The sequence below is a fragment of the Mus caroli genome, chromosome 4 (genome assembly GCF_900094665.2).
Source record: "Mus caroli chromosome 4, CAROLI_EIJ_v1.1, whole genome shotgun sequence".
Classification (NCBI taxonomy): Eukaryota; Metazoa; Chordata; class Mammalia; order Rodentia; family Muridae; genus Mus; species Mus caroli.
In genome coordinates, this window is record NC_034573.1 from 118,928,562 (window position 1) to 118,946,690 (window position 18,129).

The window sequence follows — 18,129 nt, forward strand, 5'->3', positions numbered from 1 at the left end:
ACAGGGTTTCTCTGTGTAGCCCTGGCTGTCCTGGAACTCACTCTGTAGACCAGGCTGGCCTCGAACTCAGAAATCCACCTGCCTCTGCCTCCTGACTGCCTCTTTTTCTTTAAAAGTCAAGATTTTGAAGAGAAAATCTCTCCTGAACTACATCCTGCCTCCCACCCAGCAGCCCTGCCTTGGGGCCTGGCTAAAGCCGGGTGCTGTCTCCAGAAAGGATGGTCCTGATGTGACCGTCTTCCTGGCCAACTCCCCATTAAAAAACCCCAACTGCCTCTATGGCTGACTCTGTGGAGAGAGCAGACACAGGCTCACCACTGAGCAGCTGTGCCTCCCAGGGCCTCAGCTCTCTGTGGAATATTCCCTTTCTATAGCCATGAGGCCCCTGCAAGACACTGGAGGGCGTGTGTGTGTGTGTGTGTGTGTGTGTGTGTGTGAGAGAGAGAGAGAGAGAGAGAGAAGGGGCTGCTGGGTGACAGAAGTGTCACTATAGGCCTAGGAATGACCACAAAGGCTAGAAGATGGTGTCTCAGACAGGGGACAGTACACACTCCTCTTCTAGACTTGTTTCTGCAGCTACCTGCTAGGTTCTCCCATTTTTATAAAAGTGGAAACTGAGGCACAAACAGCTCAAGTTCTCAGCCTGAGCCTTGCTTGGAGTCAGAGTAAGATCCAAGATGAGCCCTAGTTAGCTCTGCCTCTGGGAGCCAGTGAGCCAGGTTACCTTAAAGGAATGAGGGTCTCCCAGGGGTTCCAGAGGTACCCAGAACTCCAGACCCCTGACTCAGGAATCTCCCAAGCTGTGTCTCTTCCTGGGAAAACCCAGCCAGATCTCAATTCTAGCACCTCGAGTTCTCTGGAGGCAGGCCTGGGATTGCCTCCTTGTTTCCATAGTAACAGGGAACAGAGAGCCTCCAGCAGCAGTGTGGGGATACCACAGACACCAGTACCTGCAGGTCCACACGTGCCCCGGGAAGCCTTGGGATGGGACAGCCTCTCCCTAAGTCCATACTCTCGCATGCCTTTGCACCGCATGCATATCCAGGGCTGCGAATGTACACTCCACCAGATATACAGATACTCTTACACATGCAGATACATACACGGTGGCCCAGACCTTGGCCCTCCCATCCACAAATGGGACCGGATGATCATCCTGCAGGATGTGACCCACTCCCACAACCACCCAGTCCACCCCAGTGCAGAAAAGGGTTGGGGAAGGAGAAGATTCCATTTACAGCACCCACTGCAACCCAGTTAACTGGTCACGTGTTGGGGATTGCATGTGGCATCTCCTTCAGTTCTCACAACACTGCGGGATAAGAACCAGATAAGGAAACAGACTCTGTGAGGCAGGGTAATTTGCCTGTGGTCACACAGTGAGGGTGGATTGTATCACGGTTTAAGCGTAGGACTGTTGGGCTGCAAGCATCTGAATTCTTTCCCTCATCAGAAGACACCCCACCACCACCAATGTCAGAGCCAGGAGCACTCAACACACACACACACACACACACACACACACACACACACAACAGGGCTGGGGGTGCAAACAGCAGGAATAATGAGCTTTTTTGTTCCCAGTCAACCCTGGCTTGTGTGGTGTTTGGCTGTCCCCGGAATGAAGGCGTGTGGGAGGCCAGGTTATCCTAGGGGCTCTCCTTCCGTGGAGTTCTGCCGAGTCAGCTGAAAGGAATTGAAACTGCAAGCAAGCAAGCACAAGACCTGTGAAGCCACCGGGGTCACCAGGCAGTTCCCGGTTACTGTTCCCTCGTTAGGAAATTCAAGACGATGCCTGAATCCCTGTCTTTATCTTAATAACTACCACATGGTGGTTACAAATAGAAGGCATCTTCAGGTGACATAACTGGGGCCAGGGTGTGGCTCCATGGCAGAGCACCTGATGGTGTTAAGAGCTTCGGTTCAATTCCCAGCCGTACAAATAACAACAGCAAGCTTGCAAGGGGTGGGGCATCTGCCTGTAACCTCGGCACCTATAAGGTAGGGGCAGGAGGATCTGGAATTCTTTTTTGTTTGGTTGGTTTTTTATTTTTTTAATTTTTTTTCTTTTTCTTTTTTAAAATTTTTAAATTTTTTTTATTTTCTGTGGATCTGGAATTCAAAGCCAGCTACATACAAGCCTGTCTCAAAATAACAATAAATAATGATAACAAAATGATGACCCGCGTGTCCCAACGGCCACTACTACTAACACTTGGATAGCTTCCACACCACCTTTAACTCACACCGAATCCTCACAGAACTGCCTGAGGCAGACATTATGGAAGGGGCCCTCTGATAGACGAGAAAACTGAGGCTTGATGACTTTTTCACAAGGCCCTCCCTGGTCCTAGTGGCTGAGCCTTTAATAGGTTCCCTGAGAATTGCCATTCTCGGTGGTGGTCGCCAGCTTCATTTGGGTCTCTAGGGTCTTCCTGTTTTAGAAAAAGAGTGTGGATTCACGATGGCCGGAGTGGGCGCCCTCTGCTGGTCATGTCCTGGCTCTGCAGGGCCATCTTCCCTTGGGGGTGGGGGGAACCCTCAGAATAGGCCATGTGAGAGGTGGGGGTTTTCTGGAGCCTCAGATCTTCACTCTGTGTGGCCCTACTTGGTCCGTGAAAACAGTTGAGGTGAACTAGACAGGCTCAGCTGAGGAGTGAGCCGAAGTGGACTGTGCTCCCCAGCCCTGTTGGGAACAAGGCCTTATCCCTGAACCTCCACTCCAGTCCTGCAGGACCCCTTATGAGAGGGCCTCGGGTCCACACTCTTGGGATATCCGGATGACTGTGGGGTGTGGCTGAGAAACTGTATCCAGAGGTAACGCTAGAGTTGAGGTTTGAGGCACAGAGCCCTGGGCTCAGATTGAGGTGGAGGCTTTGTGAGCCCTGGGCAAGATGGCCTACGTTCCAGTCCCAGAGCACTGTGAAATGGCAAGAATGAAGATCTGAGGAGATCGGGGGATTCCTTCACCTAATTACAAGCCTCCTCCTTCTCCTCCTCTTCCTGCCTCCCCCCCTCGCTCCCTCTCTTCCTCCCTCCTCTTCACCCCGACTGTCAGATCCCATTCTGTGGCGTACTTATTACCACCCTCCTCTAAAAGGACCACAGCAGTGGCTCAAAGAGGTGGAGTTACCGGCCCAGCATCACCCAACCAGGTGGACTGGGACAGCAGAGCCCCGCCCAGCTTCCTGTCCTTCCTCCCCACCCCTCTCCTCACGTCTCCTTTGAGTTCTAGCCACTGGCTCCTCCTACAAAAATTAAAAAGTCTCAGCTGCTTCTCTTGTCCCTGTTAGTTCGGCCACCGCTCGGATCCAAGGTGGTCATTTCTGGCTCTGCTACCGCACCAGCCTCCTTGGCTCTTCACAGGTCACCTGGTCCCGACCCTGTTTTCTGCGGTCGGGCCTGCCGGCCCCGTGAGCCTTTTAAAATGCAACGTGAGTCTTTTAACCTGTAAATCCATCACACCACAGCTGGACTTTGTGAGGCTTCCTGTTGTTAGTGAGCCAGTGAACCCTTTCTCCCACACTCTGCCCCACCTCCCGCTGCCCCCATTTCCTCTCACTTTGCAAGGAAGGCTCCTTTCGATCTTTTTGGCTTCTTTTCGTCTCCTGAACATGCCAAGCACACCGCTGTCCCAGGACCTTTGCCCTAGCTTTCCCACTGCTGGAACGCTACTGTGGTTTGATATACCCGCCTCCCTCCCATCTTTGCTCTCAGCTCAGATGCCACCCTTAAACCACGTTAGCTAAACTTACCTTCTCAGCCACCTTAACCATATCATCTCAGCCCCTGTCAGTCTCGGAAGATACACGGATGTACAAGTTTGAGATTGAGTCTCATGAACCCAGGCTGGCCTCTAACTCATTATGTACCCAAGAATGAGCTTAAAACCTTGTGCCTCTACCTCCTTAGTGCTGACGTCCTGGGAGTTGACAATCACATCCAATTTATATAGTGCTGAGGACCGAGGCCAAGGTCTCTTGGGTGCTGGGCAGACACTCTACCAACTGAGCCACATGTTTAGCCCAGCCTTGGAAGATGTATGTATGTGTGTGCCTCTGTGTGTGTGTGTGTGTGTGTGTGTGTGTTTGTGTGTACCTCTGTGTGTGAATATGTGTATATGTGTGCCTGTGTGTATAAGTGTGTGTATGGGTGTGCCTGTGTGCCTCTGTGTGAGCACACTTCTGTGTGTGTGTGTGTGTGTGTCACGTATAGATAGATGTTTTGTCTGCCTGTATGCTGTGCACCATGCGCTTGTCTTGTGCCTGAGGAGGCTGGAGAGGGCATTGGATCTGTAGCTCCCAGAACTGGAGTTACAGATGTTTGTGAGCTGCTAAGAGGTTGCTGGGAACGGAATCCGGGTCCCCTGAAAGAGCAGTCAGTGCTTTTAACTCCTGTGCCGTCTGCCCTGCCTCTCAGAGGCATCTAGTCATTGGTGCTCACTTAGCGTGTCTCCCTGAAACTCGAGGCCCATGGAGAGCTGGCCTTGTTCATAATATCTAGGAGGTTCTCAGCGAGTGTTGAATGAATGAAGCTCCCATAGCCCCATCTTCGCTTGCAAGCTGCTCAGGACAGTCTTTTTGGTTCTCTCGCTCCCCGTGTTTCAATCCAGTGCCAGTCACTTTCCTGTCTCACACGCATGGCTTCCCTGCCTCCCCTCCACATGCAACACTATGTTCTCTACCTCTCCCCCAGCCTTCCTGCTTTATCTCCTAGCTGGCCCATGCATTGCCTTCTCCTAGAAGCCCTCCTTGCTAAGACCTTGGGAACTATGAACCTAGCCAAGCCTCACCATAATGAGGACATCAGAGACTAATCTCAGAGATATGACAGACCAGTGTCTCCTGGCTAAACAACCCACAGCAAGCCCTTTTCTCCTTTTGAACATCAGTTTCTTCAGCAATGACATGGACATAACTTTCCCGACCATAAGCATTGTGAGGACGATGGACTGTGGAAAGCGTTGGTAAATGGCGGGTCAGTCCCTGGGTTTCACCACTGCCCCTGGGAGCATCAAGCCCCTTATGTCCTTCAGAGAAGAGTGCCCTCATTCTTGGGAGGAATATTAATCCAGCAATATGGCTGCTCTGAGCACATCCAAAGACCTTCTAGGTCTGTGTGAGCTGGCTAGAATACAGACAACCCCTCGGTACACACCTTTAATCCCAAACAATGTAAGTAAAGTTAGTTTGTAAAAGGAAGCAGCCATGTTTGAAAGTGATGTCAAGTTGAATGGCAGACAGAGTGACAAATCAGAGAAATATCTGACAGAATAGGATACACTCGACTCTCCGGAGAAGAGAGAGGGAAGAGAGACAACACAAGAGGGAGTTGTGCAGAGAGGAGAAGGAGGCAGGTTTTGTTTGTTTGTTTGTTTGTTTTTGTTTTGTTTTTTTTTTCGAGACACGGTTTCTCTGTGTAGTTCTGGCTGTCCTGGAACTCACTTTGTAGACCAGGCTGGCCTCGAACTCAGAAATCTGCCTGCCTCTGCCTCCTGAGTGCTGGGATTAAAGGCATGCGCCACCATGCCAGGCTTGAAGGAGGCAGTTTTACCAGGACACTTAGAGAGACAGATTAAAGAGAAAACAAGCTAAACACAAGTGAAGACAGAATGAGCCAGAGAATGAGAAGGAGCCAGAAGATTAGAACAGATTGCCAAAGTTAGTATGAGGTCAACCAGAGCAGTTCAGTCAGAGGCTGAGAGAGAAGTCAGATTGAATCAGTCAGTTTGGAGAGGAGTTTGAGCCAGAATGGCTGAGCTGAGCCCGCCAGCCAGAACTCAGAGACAACGAGAAAGGGTGAGCTTCTTCATCAGCGAGTCTCAGAGGCTGGAAACATTCTAGGCCTAGATTAGACTGTACAGAGGCTAGAAGCTTCTAGGACTAGGCATAGGTTAGCAGAGGGAGGCAGTAAGCCTGGGAGACAACAGTTACATCAGGCAAATAAAAATACTTTTACACTAATCCCCTGAAAGGTCCTTAGAGGTAAGGGAGGTAAAAGGTCACATCAGGTCCTGAACTGAAGCCATGGATTTTAGACACAGCTCCATTGTTCATTGTCTGGGTGGTTGCAGCCATGTACCTCAATTCTCTGAGGCTCAGCTTCTTGATCTAGAACTGAGGCTAATGACACACATCAACCTTAAAACCCCATTAATGCAGGTCAAGAGTGAGTTCTCTCTTATTGTACCTCAAAGCAATCTCCTGCCTTCTCCTGAGTCTTGTCTCCCTGTGACTTGGAACTGTGTCTAAATACCACAGTGTTGGCTCAGGACTTTAATCCTGAGCACTCAGGAGGCAGAGGCAGGCAGATTTCTGAGTTCGAGGTCAGCCTGGTCCAGAGAGTGAGTTCCAGGACAGCCAGGGTTACACAGAGAAACCCTGTTTCAAAAAGCAAAAAACAAAACAAAGAGCAGAGTAAATGTGAGCCAAGTCTGCTCCAAGATCAGATAAAGAACCTTCTAGATGGAAAACTGTGATCTGCTGTGGGGGACCTGCCGCCTAAGATAGGCTCTCAGACTCTGGACAGCTTTGACACCCACGGGGGGACAAATGTTGGTGAGTCCCCAGGTGTCCGTGACTTCAGGGACACTTCCACCCCTCCAGACTCCCCCCTTCCCCTTCTCTAGTTCAAGTGTTTGTGTGTTCTTTCAGAATGTTGCCTGGAACCCGGTGCATAGTGGATATTCAATAAATACATGTTTGAAGAATGAATTTGTTCCATAGAGTCAACAAACATTACTGAATACCTACTGTGTGTCTGGTTAAGGTAGAAAGCACGGATGGCGTATATAAAACAAGTGGTGCTGACAAACCCCTTCCCAGGCTCCCTCAGGCCATCTCCAGGCCCTTTCAGTCTTCCTGCTTCTAACTAGCTCCTACTGGGTGCTGGACTCCATGCCAGGGCTTCCTCCAGAACCGAGACAATGTCCAAGCACATCGTGAATCCTAGGAAGGCTACACCCCACCGCCACAACGCTCCAAATTCTCCAAGTCTGCCATGACCCTTCTAACAGCGACAGGCAAGCCTTTCCTCCTAGCTCCCAGGAGGTGAACACTGACTGCCCTTTCCCTCCTCCTAACGCCCTACATCCGCCTGGGGTTTTTCCCAGAACTGCCAGCAGGTGGCGCAGAGGCTCTCCTTTCCCCATCACTGGACTATAGGCCAGACCCCACCAGGACCCTCTCTCTCCTTTTTCCTCAGCCAGGATAAAATTGGATCCTATGACCTCTATCTGACCCCTCTCTTTCCTGCTGCTCGAGCGTGCGATAGCCAATTGAAGAGACTCCAGTTGCTCCCGCCGGCCCCCTGGTAGTCTGGGGAAGGCAAGGAGGTCCTTGGGGGTTAAGCTGCAGCTGGTAGGGTGGGGTGGGTAGGGCAGAGCGGGCAGCAGCTAACAAAAGAGAAAGAGAAAAAGAAGGGGGAAGGTGCCTTGGCTGGGCTACCATCCCGGAAGGTCCAAGTCCTAACAAGGCCCCCCAGGACAAGGTATGTGGCCAAGAAAACAGATGGTGCCGGGGTGGGAGGTCAGCCTGCCTAGCATGGAGTCCTGGGGGTACAGAAGGCTGGGTGTTGTGAATGGAAAGCTCAGCAGAACCCCCTGCCCCCCCCCGACACCTCATTCTTCCCAGGGGATCAGGTAGAAACTTGGGGAGAAAGACTCCTTGGGTGAGCATTAGTACAGCAGGTGTGTGTGTGTGTGTGTTTGCCTTATTGGGGGGGGGGTGTGCACCAAGCTCTAGGTTCTCTATCTCTGTGATTCAGTTTCTTCATCTAAAGCCTAGGGATAGGTGGAAGATCTTAGAGGCTTCTGTGAGTTGCCTCTCTGGTCTAACCTCACTTCCTTAACCTTGGCTCTCTGACTGGGACTCCAGCCCAAGAAAGTAAGAGTCTGGGGTTGGGACGCCTTCTGCTGTCCTGTAGTGATTCTCCTTAGGGCAGGACAGTAAATGTGGGGTAGAGGCTCCTCTCTGCCTCTAAGGCCATCAAAGGAGTAGATAGAAGGGTGTGTGAGGACAGGCTGGCATCTGGCTGTTCCCAAGGTGATGAAAAAAGGGTTATCAAAGTGTGCTAATTAGCTAGAGCTATCTGCCACATCTTCCAGCCCCTACCACTTTAGAGCCATTAGCTAAATCACTGCTCAGTCAGGTCAGAATGGATATAGTGGTCCCGGGAGCGTCCAGAAACCACAGCCCTCTGATCTTGGAGGAACACGGATCCAGATTGTTCTTTTAATAATCTAGAATGTGCCAGTTTTAGAGAGAGAGAGATTCTAGATGCTGGAGTGTTAAAAGTCACTCTGGGTGAGGAATGTGTGAAGTTGAGCCCACCTTGGATTCAAATCCTACCCGTGGTGGGTCCTTGGACAAAACAAGTTACCAAACTGCAGTGTCCACCTACATGAGATGCCCACAGCAGAGTGGACCTGAAGAGGCTGCAGAGAGAACCAAGTCCTAAACCCAGGCAAGGCCTGCAGAGTGTCTGCGCCTGACAGATGTTCGCAGTGCTCTCGAGGGGATTAAAAATAGGCACAAGAAAAAGAAAGGACTGGTCTGAGGTCTCAGCTAGAGCTCCAGGGAGTCACAGGAGAGCCTCTTCAGCCCCAGTACACACATATTCCCCAGAGTACCGAGTCTGTACCCCCTTACACTCTACAGCTCGTGTGTGTGTGTGTGTGTGTGTTTGTGTGTGTGTGTGTGTGTGTGTGCCTGGGGTGTGGGCTGGAGTGAGAGATGGGATACAGATGGGCATCTCCCAAGCACTTGCCCTCCCTCTCCCCTGGGGAAGAGCCGGACCGGGTCAGGTCAGGGTTAAGGCCGGGACTGACCGCGGCACGGTGCTGCGGGTCCTGCATCGGTCAGAGAGCGTGAGCCGCGGGGTCCCCGAAGCCCCTGGCTTCCCGGGAGCCCACAGAGTGAAGAGCGGGGACAGGAGTGGGGGCGCCCTCGGTCCTCACCCCGCCCCCGCCATCTCCCCGCAGCGGGGGCGCCCCGCCTCCCAGGCGCCCGACGTGGACGCGGCCGCTGCCGCCGCCGCCGCCACCACCACCACCGCCACCGCCACCACCGCCGCCGCCGCCGCCGCGCGGGAGTCGCTGTCCGCGGAGCCGATATGCAGGCGGCGCGGGGCGGCGCGGGGCGGCCGGGCCGGGAGGGCCGCGGGCTGGAGCGTGAGTGCGAGCGGTCACCGGGCCCAGGAGTCGCCATGCCCCCAGGGCCGTGCGCCTGGCCGCCCCGCGCCGCGCTCCGCCTGTGGCTAGGCTGCGTCTGCTTCGCGCTGGTGCAGGCGGGTAAGGGGGCCCGGGGAGGGGGACGAGGGAGGGAACAGCTTCCCCTCCCACGCCGCCACCGAGAAGTCCTCGGTTCCCTTCCTGCTCCCTGAGGACCTCCTGCGTCACCTGGTCCCTACTCTCCTAACCTGACCCTAGCGCCTCCGAACCTTCTTGACCCCTAGACCCGTCCTTCAGCTTCCAAACCTCTGCCAGTCACCTCAGCCCTGAGTTTTTAAAGCTCTTGTGGCTCCTGGTCCCTTCAGGTCATCCCCTAACCCTGAGTCTTTGACTCAGCCACCTTTTCTGGCCCTGAGAGCAGCTGAGGAGACTAGTGCCCCACCTTGGGCCTCCCTCTGTATCCCCAAAGATCTCTCAGGGACCCATAGGCAGCTAGCTGCGCAGGAGCGACTATGAAGAAAACTGTAACCTGAGGTTGAAGGGTGTGTGTTTGCGGGGGGGGGGGGGGGGGGGGGGGGGGGGGAGACGGTGGGCGGGGGGACTGAGCCCTGCTGCAGTTAGTGTCTGGCCCACCCCATGGGGCTCTGCCTCCCTAGATCACCCCAATCCTGTCCCTCCTGGCGGCTGTTGCTGCCTCCCTCTCTTTCTTGCCCTGCTTCTGTCTCCTTGCCTGGCTCCAATGTTCCACTTGTCTGCTCTCTGGTTCTGTGACCTCAGCCACCTGTCTGTGTCCTTCTGTCCCTTTCCATCTGAATGTCTGGCATAATCCTGGAGCCTTGAGTCCACTCGTCTGAGGGGTATAGGGTTACTGCTCAGGGACAGGGCTTCTAATCACAGCCCCTGCCCTCTTGCGTGATATAACCCCTTGTGACTCTACTCCCCTCTCCTGGAAGGTCCTTCCTGCCCTGCTCCTCTGCTGCTCTCCCACTTATCTCTGACGTTTCCCCCATTCGCCTTCTTCCTTCACCCAGAAGGCCTTGCGCTATCTTGGTGTCTCTCCACCAAGGGGCCCTGTTCTGAATGTCCCCTCATCTCTAACTTCCTCTATCCCTAACACGTGAGGACCCACAGAGTATAGAGGCTCACACAGACCTTTCCTTTTAGGTGCCCTCTGCCCAGCTTACCATGTGAGGTTGCCCCTCAGCCCATGCCAGGGCTCAGCCCCTCCTGGCTCTTCATCTCAGGGTCTGTCTCCTTCCCTCAAGGTCACTCACTTGACAACATGAGGCTATAGAAAGTGCAATGGACTAGGAGTCCTTGTGGCTGCTTTTTCTCAGGCTAATCAGCTCCTGCAACTCCATTCAGCTATTCCTCGCTCGGTGCCTAACCACCTATCCACTAGCTCTCGCCTTGGTTCAAGCCCAGGTCCACCAACTTTATTTTAGGACCCTTGGTTTGGTCAGTCTATAGCCAGCAGGAGTTTCTATGCTAGTCACAAGGAGCCTGGGGCCTCTCAGCCACTGAGGAACCGAGAGCCATGTGGCCCAGCTGAGACCTTGGATCCTTGTTTCTGTTCACATAGCCTCCCCCAGCTTTCTCTTTCTCATATATGATGGGGCTGGGCCTCACAGCAGGGCACGCTCAGACTCAGGTGCCTCCCTGCCCTGCAGACAGCCCCTCGGCCCCTGTGAATGTGACCGTCCGGCACCTCAAGGCCAACTCTGCCGTGGTCAGCTGGGATGTCCTGGAGGATGAAGTGGTCATTGGCTTTGCCATCTCTCAGCAGGTAACCCTTGAGGGTGCTTAAGGGGAGAGGGCATATCAAGATGGTGACTGGAAACTGGGCGCATATGGTATTTCATGCTGTAATCCCAGAACTCAGAAGGTGGGAGGGGGTGGGGAGTAGTAGAAGGACTTCAAGTCCAAGGTCAGCCAGGCAACACAGCAAGACCCCATCTTTAAAACAAAAAAAAGGAAGAAAAAAAACCTGGAAAAAGATAGTGTCTGGAATGGAGGATGATGGTAGAGAATCAGAAAAGGAAAAGAAACCACAGGGCAAGAGAGATGGTGACAAGTTGTATATATAGTTTAGAATTGGGGTCACAGAAGGTCCTTAGTTCCTTGGACAAGGGCTCAGGAGGTCTTGGCTGGGACATGGTAATTCAGAGCAAGGGTCTGACCTCAAATGCTTGCTCCTCAGAAGATGTGTGGCCCTGGGCAACACTCTGACCCCTCTGAACCTGTTTCCTTAGCTCTACCGTGGAAATAAGGCTGTCCTGGGTGGCGGGAATGTAACAGCCATGAAGAGGGGGCTTGTCACTGTCCAGGTGGGCAGATGTGGGGTTGGTGCCCTGCATGCTAACATAGCAACCTCTCTCCCTTTCTAGAAGAAGGACGTACGGATGCTCCGTTTCATTCAGGAGGTGAACACCACCACCCGGTCCTGCGCTCTCTGGGACCTGGAGGAGGACACAGAATATATCGTCCATGTGCAGGCCATCTCCATCCAGGGACAGAGCCCAGCCAGTGAGCCTGTGCTCTTCAAGACCCCACGCGAGGCTGAAAAGATGGCCTCAAAGAACAAAGGCAAGCATGGGGCAAGGAGGGCAAGCTAGGTGAGGAAGGTTGGGCAGGGCAGGAGGAAAGACAAGCGACTCGAGAGATGAAGAAGGTTTGCTTTCAGCCCCTGGAAGGAGATTGCCGTGCAGGCTTTCTCCTTAAGATTGAATCCAAATGCTGTCTCCCCAAAACAGCCTTCACCCTGTTCCTGGATCTATGTTGGGTGTGTTGGCACTGACAGAGGCACTTCTTGTTGTGGACTGCTGGGCCCTGGAGGAGTGGCTCCGGAGGAACGGAGCCCAGGGCTAGCTTATCTCTCCCCACAGATGAGGTGACCATGAAGGAGATGGGGAGGAACCAGCAGCTGCGAACGGGTGAGGTACTGATCATTGTTGTGGTCCTCTTCATGTGGGCAGGTGAGTCAGGCCTCCAGGCCCTGCTTTACTGACCAACTGGCACCAAGGGTGAGCGGCTTGGAGATGTCTGGGAGTCAGCAAAATCCCTAAGACCTGCCTGTGGCAGCTCTGGGGGCTAAATCCCTTCTCTAATCCCCTCCACCCCAAACACAGCATGTTGCTACCATCTTGTATGCTGTGGGCACTTGCCTTTTTCCTCTTGGAAGTGGTCCAGTCTTCCAGGGTAGCCATGGCTACCATCAATGTACTTGGGATGCTGGACCTCCAAGGGTTTTCAAGCTTGGGAAGCTCAGAGGCAGCCATGCCTGACCTCAGACTTGGAGCACTCTCCTTAACTACCTCTTCTTCCAGATGCAGCTGAGCTGCAACCATGCAAATCCCCCCCTCCCCCCCACCCCACGAACTCACAGGAATGGCCTTTCTCCCTTTGTGGCCCCACAGCACACTGTCCTTCTTTAATCCTTATATAATTTGGGTGGGCTTAGGATACTCTTTTCTTCCTAATCTCTCAGCTCCCTGAGGATAAAGTCCAGATGTTGTTCATCTCTCTATTCAATGCAGCTGCCGTTCATTCATTGGCCAGGCGTTCGATTGGAGAGTGTAGTGTTAGTCATGAGTAGGAAGAGTCTTGAGCTTGCAAGGAATTTGGGCTGGAACAAGATTGCACTTAGCTATAATTGAAGATAATGAGCACTCTAGTGGTTCTAATGTGGGAACAGGGCTGGAGAGATGGCTCAGAGATTAAGAATGCCTACTGATCTTCCAGAGGACCCTGGTTCAAATCCCAGCATACACATCAGGTGACTCACAACCACCAGAAACTCCAGTTCTAGGGGGATCCAACATGTCTGGCCTCTGTACCTGCACCTACATACCTACATCTCTCTCTCTCTCTCTCTCACACACACAGAGCTAAAAAATAGTAAAATAAAATAAAATAAAATAAAATAAACTTAAAATAGCATAATATGAGAACAGAGGACATGAGATCAATTCTGGAGCTAGAAGTAGGGGGAAAAGACATAGGGGCTGGAATGAAGGTGTGGCACAGTGGTAGAGTCATCCATGATGTCTTAGGTTCGATTTCCAACACTGAAACCACAGGGCCAAAGATGCAGAACAGAGATATAACATGGGAGTTGAGCAGTGAGGCTGACTAGAAGCTAATCAGGCAGCCAACGGAGGAAGCTTGTTTGAGGGTCAGAGGTTCAAGAAACAACAAATGATGCTCACAGACTCGCTCAGTAGCTGCAGCCTAGGAGAGAAGGTGGAAAGGTCTGGAAGGAAGAGTGGGGAGGCTGGAGACTAAAGTCCCTTGAGAGATTGGAACACCACACTCAAGCCTGATTACTGTGGTGTTTGAAGGCAGATTCTGTTGAAGCAGCACTTGGGGCAGGCAGAAGGGTTTCTTAGGCACATAGAAGAACAGGCACTCGAGAAAAGGCAGGATGACAAGCGTTATATGGAAAGGGGGGTTAAGTATGGTACGTTATTAGACTCGGCATGGACCGTGTTTATGTAATCATAGCACTATAAACAGAGAACTAACCCAAACTTGCGACGGGAGTCTGCTAGGATGTTAGAGAGAGAAGTAGGAGCTGTTGGGCTTTATCTACTATGGTGGAAAGCTGAGAGCTATCCAGCAAGGATCGAGAAAGAAGCGGTACACACCTCGAACTGGAGTTAGCAGTGTGAATACTAACCACCTTCCTGGGCTGATAGTAGACAGTAAGCAGGTTCTGCCCGACACCTCCTAGCCGCACCGTGGCATGACCTTGAGTTAAGGAAACTGTCACACCAGTGTGCTCCCTTTGTACCCTGGGACTGATAATAATAGGCTGGAGTTGTGAGGATCAAGTGAGATTGGCTACGTCAGTGCACAGCACAGGGCCTGGCATGTGCTCAGTAAATGCCGTGATAATTTCTGTGGTAGCTGTCAGAGCTTAAAGAAAGGGTAACAGGAAGGCATGATCAGATTCATGCTGTGGGGGAACCAGCCCAGCAGCAATGATAGGGGTGGCTGGGGACCAGGTAGGTGGGAAAAGGAGCCAGAGGCTGGAGGGAGGCTGCAGCAGCAAGGCAGAGGCCATTCGGGGATGGCAGTGAGCCCTAGAGGGGATCTGGCAGGCAAGGCGAGAACTCAGACTGCCCCTGCCTAACTCCTTAGGTGTTATAGCTCTCTTCTGCCGCCAGTATGACATCATCAAGGACAACGAGCCCAATAACAACAAGGAGAAAACCAAGAGCGCATCAGAAACCAGCACACCGGAACATCAGGGTGGGGGTCTCCTCCGCAGCAAGGTGAGGGGAACACCTTGGCTTGGTGGGTGTCCTTAGACGTCTGTAGTCCCTAGATGGCACAAAGGAAGGGGTCAGCTCAGGGCCTGGCGTGGCAGCAGCTGGGCAAAGCCAAGCTTGGCTGCTGCCTGTGTGACACAGGGGACACTGCAAATTGATTTTGGATCCTTGCCTTTTGCAGAGTGCCAAGGGCCAGCGTCTTTTTTTTTTTTTTTTTTTTTTTTAAAGACAGCCAGTGGGAAAGGCAGAGTTCCTGGTTGCTGTGGTTGGGTCAGCAGGAGAAGGGGTGACATGGCCTGGGGCAGTGTCTTACCTCTGTTCCTTCACTTCCTCTTCTATGAAACCAGATATGATGGTAACCTTTACAGTGCTTGCTCTGAGCAGCTCAGAAGACAGTAGAGAATGCGAGAGGACCTCCTGTTCTGACGGTGATTGTCCAACATGCATCTGGCCCGCTCTGCGGCTCCTCCCACCTCCATCGTCTCCTATCATCGGGCTTACTCTCCTCTCTCTTGGCTTCTCTCTTTCTGATATCCATTCCTGAAGCCTCTCACTAGCCCCTAACTCCAGGAGTACCTCAGCAATGTCTGTGGCTGAGGCTACACCCAGAGACAGAGCTGCAGAATGAGAGACCCAGCCGGAGGGATGCCATTGCTGCGGGGTAGACTGGGTGCCAAGGCTCTTGGCACAGGACTCACATCTGGGCCACTCAGCTTGACCGAAGGCTGTGTGTGAAAGGGGAGAAAGACGAGACTTCGAGGCAGGGCTATTCTTTTTATTTCTTCGAGGGACAAGAGTCTGGCTTTTAGGCTGCAGCCCCGCTGTTCCTTTTCTCCTCTGTCCCATTTCCTACCTTACATGAAGTCCATTCAACCGGCTCTGGACACTTCTCTTATCTGTTCCCTTCTTGGTTTCCAAAGAAGCCCTCTGTGAACATCATCAAAGCATGGGTACCCCCATCTGCAAGGGATGGGCTTCATCTTCTGCTAGTCCCTGTGTCCTTCTTGGGCACGGGGTGAGAGCTGTAGAAGTGGTGGGGGTGCAGCTAGCCACAGTTTTTCCTTTTCCCTACCCTAGTCTGAAGGAGGAGGTTGAATTACACACCCAAATTCTGCACAAAAAAAAAAAAAAAAAATCAAATAAGCCACAAAGCTAAAAGGCTGCACCCCATTCTGAAGAAGGCACAAGTACATGGGAGAGTCCTACCTTACTTCTGGACTGGCTTCCTCTTTGAGAAAATGCACAAAGCTCTGGGAGAAAGCAGCTACCAAGACTATCTGGAACTGTGTCTGTCAGACCAATGGTACCAGGGAGGCTGCAGTGCTGCCTGCTTTTCAAGGGTCCTGACTCTGTCAGACACTTTCTGGATTCAGCCACTAAGGACATCTGTGGTACAAGGCGCACCTTTGCCAATGTGTATGATGCCAGTTGTTTGGACTCTTGGAAAACACCACTGGAGGGCTTCGCTCCAGAATGCAGACCGCTCTGCCAAGGCCTCCATGTCTGCTTGCATCTAGCTTGCACAAAGATAGATCTTTGTGGTGAGATCATCTGTGTGGAGTTTCAAGAAGCTCTGGAAGAAGGTACTGCCCGCGTTTAAAGGAAGTGCCTTGGCTGGGGCAGCAGTGCCAGCTTGGATAACTGAAAACACCTACATCCTACAGCATAGAGACTGCTGAGTGAGCTACTGGAAAGCTGTTTACACCAGACAGGCAGAGAGCAGAGAGCAGCCACTGTCACTATCTTGCCATCTCATTCAGGGTCCTCTGAAAGTTATCCAGGGCTCTCATCTACTTCCTTAGAGCTTGCAGTGTAAACTGACAGCTAGTGTGCTCCCTTCCTCCCCCCACTCCTCTCCTCTGCCCCTTACTGGTTTTTAAAAAAAGGTGCTTGATATGGCAGCAGACTTCTTGGAGACTGAAGCACGGTGGCTGCCAGACACCTGCACTGGAAAGGTGAACTCTATATCTTCCATCGGTGGCCAAGAGAGTGTGGGTGGCTGTTCCCAGCACATAGTAGGTGCTTGGTAAAATATCTGTGGTACTGAATGATGAGCACAGGTGCCCAAGTCAGAGAGCTGAAAGCCATCACCCAATGACTGCCCCTTCATTCGGGCCTCTAACAGCTCTCCAAGCTGGGTCAGCCACCACTGTGCTCGCTCCAACTGCGGTAGCACAGGAGAGGAGAGACGGATAAGGGCAGATGTCAGCAATACTAAGGGCTTCCTCCTGGGAGGGAATGAGGTTCCACTCATTGTCTCGTGACTTCCATCCCTGCTGAACGGGGCTGCAAGGCCAAGGCTCCTTAAGGGAGGTCCTTACCTCCAATCCAGTTAGAGCAATAACCACTTTTTAAATGTAAAATAAAGACAAATGAAAAGGCACATCCTCGTCTTTTGGTAAATGCCCAAACGTTGCCCTCTTTTTCTGGCAATTGGCAGCAAGTCAGGATGTGTGGAGGAGGGAATCAGCCCTCTTCCATTTTGGCCTGCAGCTTCTTAGGGACATGCCAGCCAGCCAAGCTGGAGTTGGAAGGGAATTCTCGAACAGATGGGGGTGCACGTGTAGGAGAAGAAAATAGCTGCTCCACCATCGTCTTTCTGAGGCTCCTCTCTAAGCCCAGCTTGGGCTGCCTCACCACATAGGTATGCAAGCATCTGCTCAGTTTCTTAAAACAAAGGGTTTTCCTCTCCGGAGAGGGCTGGGTGCTTATTCCTGCCAGAGGGCTGAGGTTCTTATCTGGGGTGGGGGTACGGAGTGGAGTGAAGAACTGCAGAAGCAGCTTTCTGCAGAAATCATTCGGTATTCACTCTGCGCTCTTCTTGGCTGTTAAAGGAACATCATTAAGATTCCAACAGCAGGTTGAAAGGCAGGCAGAGGAATGACGCCATTAGCCAATGAGCAGACCAGTAAATAGGGCACCTTAAACACTCCTGTCCAGAGCCAAGCGAGAGGATGTCAGATGTGCAGGGTCTGAAAGCAGAGGGAGAGGAAGTCCTCAGAAGCCTCTGAACAGACCCCAGAGAGGCTCCCTCTGCCCATCTGCTTTCACCTAAGAAGCGGAGAAGCCCTGGGTAGAGGTAGGTAGTGGTGTCTGAGCAAGGTTTCCAGTTTCTCCATACCTGTGGTACACCGTAATGGATCCGAAGGGGGCAAACTGTTCTTCGGGCTTAAAGGTTTGACCTTTCTCCTGTAGTAAGGATCTTACTCACTCTTCTTGAATCAACTGTTACTTGCAATCAAATACCACAGCTATTATTTAAGAAGTGGTCCCTCTGTTCCTTTCAGGTGACTCTAATGACTTTGGCAATTTAGGAAAGGTCCAGGCAGCTCTGAGACCAAGACCACAGCAGGCTTGCAGGAAGAATGCTGGATAGAAAGGCAGGAGACCCTGACACCTCGGGTACTCACTTCTCTGAGGGGGGGAGTAGCCTTCCTCTCTACCAATACTGCATTCAGATTTCCGGAGCCTACCCACCCAGTCTAGTAACTAAAGGCTGTCCTAGAAACCTCGGTGGGAGCCGAAGAGATAGGGTCACCAGGTATTAGAAACATGAATCTTATGCCTGTCCTCAGTACAGGCGTCCTCTGAAGTCAAATTCAGCCCTTTACAGACATACATTTTACCAGACCATCTATATGAGGCTTCAGACATCTACTTTATTTACTTACTAAATTTTGTTTTAAG

At 52.2% G+C, this 18,129-nt stretch overlaps 1 protein-coding gene across 1 annotated transcript; it reads left to right on the forward strand.

The window, feature by feature from the left end:
- The first annotated feature begins 9,061 nt into the window (after positions 1-9,061).
- Fndc5 (fibronectin type III domain containing 5) lies at positions 9,062-15,577 on the forward strand. Its single transcript, XM_021159416.2, has 6 exons — positions 9,062-9,289; positions 10,840-10,955; positions 11,557-11,755; positions 12,055-12,144; positions 14,312-14,445; positions 14,790-15,577. Exons 1-6 carry the CDS (start codon positions 9,112-9,114, stop codon positions 14,793-14,795), a joined length of 723 nt encoding a protein of 240 aa, XP_021015075.2. The 5' UTR covers positions 9,062-9,111; the 3' UTR covers positions 14,796-15,577.
- The last annotated feature ends 2,552 nt before the right edge of the window (positions 15,578-18,129 follow it).

Excerpts from the sequence above, each read along its gene's own strand:
- Fndc5 (XM_021159416.2), top strand. The coding sequence starts at position 9,112 with ATGCAGGCGGCGCGGGGCGGCGCGGGGCGGCCGGGCCGGGAGGGCCGC. Across the intron at positions 10,956-11,556 it reads GCTTTGCCATCTCTCAGCAG|AAGAAGGACGTACGGATGCT; the intron begins GTAACCCTTGAG and ends CTCCCTTTCTAG. Across the intron at positions 11,756-12,054 it reads GATGGCCTCAAAGAACAAAG|ATGAGGTGACCATGAAGGAG; the intron begins GCAAGCATGGGG and ends CTCTCCCCACAG.